Source organism: Copadichromis virginalis, linkage group LG14 (genome assembly GCF_057382275.1).
Source record: "Copadichromis virginalis isolate Kocher_CV1m ecotype Utaka linkage group LG14, C_Virginalis_male_GT1.1, whole genome shotgun sequence".
In the NCBI taxonomy this organism is placed as follows: domain Eukaryota; kingdom Metazoa; phylum Chordata; class Actinopteri; order Cichliformes; family Cichlidae; genus Copadichromis; species Copadichromis virginalis.
The window spans coordinates 43,219,787-43,222,953 of record NC_140631.1 but is presented as its reverse complement, the minus strand read 5'-3'; the positions used below and the strand labels follow the sequence as shown (position 1 = coordinate 43,222,953).

The following is a 3,167-nucleotide window of genomic DNA, read 5'->3' as shown; positions in this document are numbered from 1 at the left end:
AAACAAGAAGCTGCGTCACACAGATTAACATCCAGATTAGCACCGATTAATAGAGTTTAACACACACACGTACACACACGCACACGTAAACACACACACGTAAACACACACACACACTCTCAGGTGCACACTCTTGCGTGTTCCCAGTGTTACCCTCCAGGTGTGTCACTGCAGGGTCTACCTGACCGTATGAAACCAGCTGTTGTGATTTGGCGCCATATAAAAAAGTTCATATTGTTCATATTTCACCTGTTTCTCTTTTCTTGATGCTGACTGACCTGCAGCCAAGGACAGGTAAGTGTGACAGTAAACGACATCACTTCCTGTCCCACACAGTGACGTCTTCCTCTGTGTGACGGACATCATAGGGAAAGGTTGGCGCTTCCCAGGCCGATTCTCTGTCTTACAAGGGGGGGAGGGGCTCGAATCTGACTGGCTAAATTTAAAAGGAGCAGAGCAGCAGACGTAGCTCACGTGGAGCAGGAAGGTCAAGCTCGTCTTACGTGGAGGGCCGGACCAGCAAAGCGCCCCTGCTGTCCCTGTAAAGATTAATCCCACTTTTAATCCCTGAGAGGCGTAAATAATATAAAACAGGCGTCTCCTTTTTCCACACGACAACTAAACGCAGATCAAAGAAATCTGTCAGCACGACATGTAGAAAATTCGCTCGTCCTGTGACTGTAAAATGTTATGTTGTCGTGTTCTGTCGTCACCTCGGTGAGAACAGCGGATGGATTTTGAAATGAAAACACAGTTAAAGGCCAAAATTCCTGCCCTCCTTCACATTTGCCCAGCAGGCGAGATCAGAGGCTTTGCCGATCCAGTTGTGGCCTCCGAGCCTTATGTTTGACACCGCTGATAGACTGAAGTCCCACACTTTAGTTTTTACAACCTTGATCGGGCGGCTGTGGTTTAAAGCTGGTCATCGAGCCCCAGCACCTCCGCGTGGTCATGTGACTGTTTACGGCAAACGTGTGTTTAAACGTACACGTGTGTTTCAGTTTTTTCTTGTTTATCAAGAACAGGAAGTGACTTAAACTGCTGAGACAGGACGCGAAGCTTGCTGTTGATCTTCCCACTGTGTCTGTGCTGCAGTGAATCAGATGACATGGTGTTTGAGGAATTCAAACGGGCCTACCTGAAGGGCGTGGTCTACGGAGACGACGACGAGTCCCCCACCGACGCCTGAACTACAAAGATGGCTGCCTCAGGTCAAACGGCGCGGCGGCCACTCGGAGCTGAAGATGAACACAGCGTGGTCGTCCACCCGTGGTTTCCTCACTGTTTTAACGACTCCATCGTGTTTCCTGCAACACCACCCCCAGGCTAACTACAGCCGCGAGGTGGCGCTAGCAGGAACCAAAAACTCTGTCTGCCATAAATGACCATCTCCTCCCCTAATGCAGTACTTTTACCTGGAACCAGGTGTTTTTACTTTTTTTTCCTGCAGCATTTCCTCCATGGCTGGGTTTGGTGTGTACTTTAGGGTTTCCCAAACCTGATGCAGCGCCCTCCGGTGGCCACAGTGATTATGCTGTGAACAAAGCTGAGTGATGCAGTCGTGGCTGGGAGGACGCTGAGGTGGATGGACGGGTGGAGCTGCTTGTCTTTGATGAATGAAATGGTCTAAGTCACAGGTGTCAAACTCCAGGCCTCGAGGGCCGGTGTCCTGCAGGTTTTAAATGTGTCCTCGATCCATCACAGCTGATTTAAAAGGACCTCCTCAACATGTCCTGTAGTTCTCCAGAGGCCTGGTAATGAACTAATCATCTGATTCAGGTGAGCTGAAACAGGGTGAGATCTAAAACCTGCAGGACACCGGCCCTCGTGGCCTGGAGTTGGACACCCCTGGTCTAAGTGCTTCATTAGGGTTAGGTGAAGAATGCCGACGTGGCCACAGGCATCCATGATTGGCCGTCCTCCGTCCAACTCCACCTCCTCCTGCAGCACGTGGAGCTTCTTTTGTTCCAGAGGAAAGCAGCTGAGGGCCTGAGGGTCATTTCTGGGAGGCAGAGTTTAACATTTCCCGTCCTCAGAGGGTCGGTGTGTCACGTTAAATGAAGGAAATGCTGGATATGATGAGTGTCAGCAGGCCGGGCTGTTAGCCGTGAGGCTCTGAGCGAATGTAGACGAGTAAAGTGCATCTTTAGAGCTCAGTGAAACGAGCTGCTGACGTTCTGTAGAGCACGTCATAGCTGACCTGTCAGTGTGCTTATTTTAGAGGCAGCGATGTTTCTCCTGTTTCTGTCTGATACGGTGATACCTGACATACGTGTGTGTGTTCCACTTTTTCTGCATGCATTAAACAGATTGAGGTTGTGAGCTGTTAGTCGCTGTGCTTGTGTTTGATTAAAGAAGCCTGTTCTCCATGTTTCACACTCCGCGCGGCTCCATGTTTTTACATTTGGGTTTCTCACTTCTACTTCCTGTCACACAGAGGTACTTTTGTTATACGGTGACAATAAAGAGATCAGATCGAGTCCAGTGAGCATCCATCCATAATATTCTTGATATTTATAATTAAGTGATTTGTGTACATTAGTGCTATTTTTAATTCTTAAATTTGAAAAATCTGTAACATGTATTGTTTAGTTTAGCCTGTTACTGTCTTGGAGCAACTATAACTTACATCATTTCCTTAAGGATTAATAAAGTGTCATGATTAATGAGTACATCCACAAACTGAGGCTTCCTGCTGTTTTGTGTGTCTCTGCAGATGGACTGAGTATCTGTGGAGCCATTGTGTCTGTGGATACTAACTGTCAGTCACTTAACACTGAGGCTGTGGACCCAGAGGGCCCGGACTCTAAGGGCAGCTCGTCCTGGGCCCGGGGGCGTGTTCAGAGCCCAAATGTAATCCTTTGCCTGGGTCCACAGAGAGCGGCTAACAGCAGCATGTAAATCCACTTTTAATTCATGGCTTCAAAGGAACACGACAGTGTTTGGAAGAATTTATTATCCGAGATGAGTTTGTGACAGAATGACTCAAATTCAGTGTGAATTTGAATTTCATTTGGAAAAATAATAAATGTCTCTACAGGAGATGAGCTGATAGGGTTAAGAGTGTAGAGAAGTTTTGATTTGGGGGTTATGAACGGAGCCTCAAACTAAGATTTTTGAGCTCTTTTGTCAGACACAGAAATTACGAGGTATTGACTTTCTCTACC

The 3,167-nt window shown here is 47.5% G+C and overlaps 1 protein-coding gene across 3 annotated transcripts in view; it reads left to right on the top strand.

Moving 5' to 3' along the window:
* The window catches only part of LOC146694802 (S-arrestin-like), a 22,478-nt gene extending 20,097 nt beyond the window's left edge, over nt 1-2,381 (top strand). For 2 of the 3 annotated variants that reach the window (XM_085431111.1, XM_085431110.1), the window contains one exon: nt 1,096-2,381. In XM_085431111.1, the coding sequence (XP_085287237.1) occupies nt 1,096-1,142 (47 nt within the window). In that variant the 3' untranslated portion in view covers nt 1,143-2,381. Of the gene's footprint in view, nt 1-1,092 lie in introns of all 3 variants that reach the window. The other variant, XM_085431112.1, reaches the window with a different exon arrangement.
* Nucleotides 2,382-3,167: the final 786 nt, after the last annotated feature.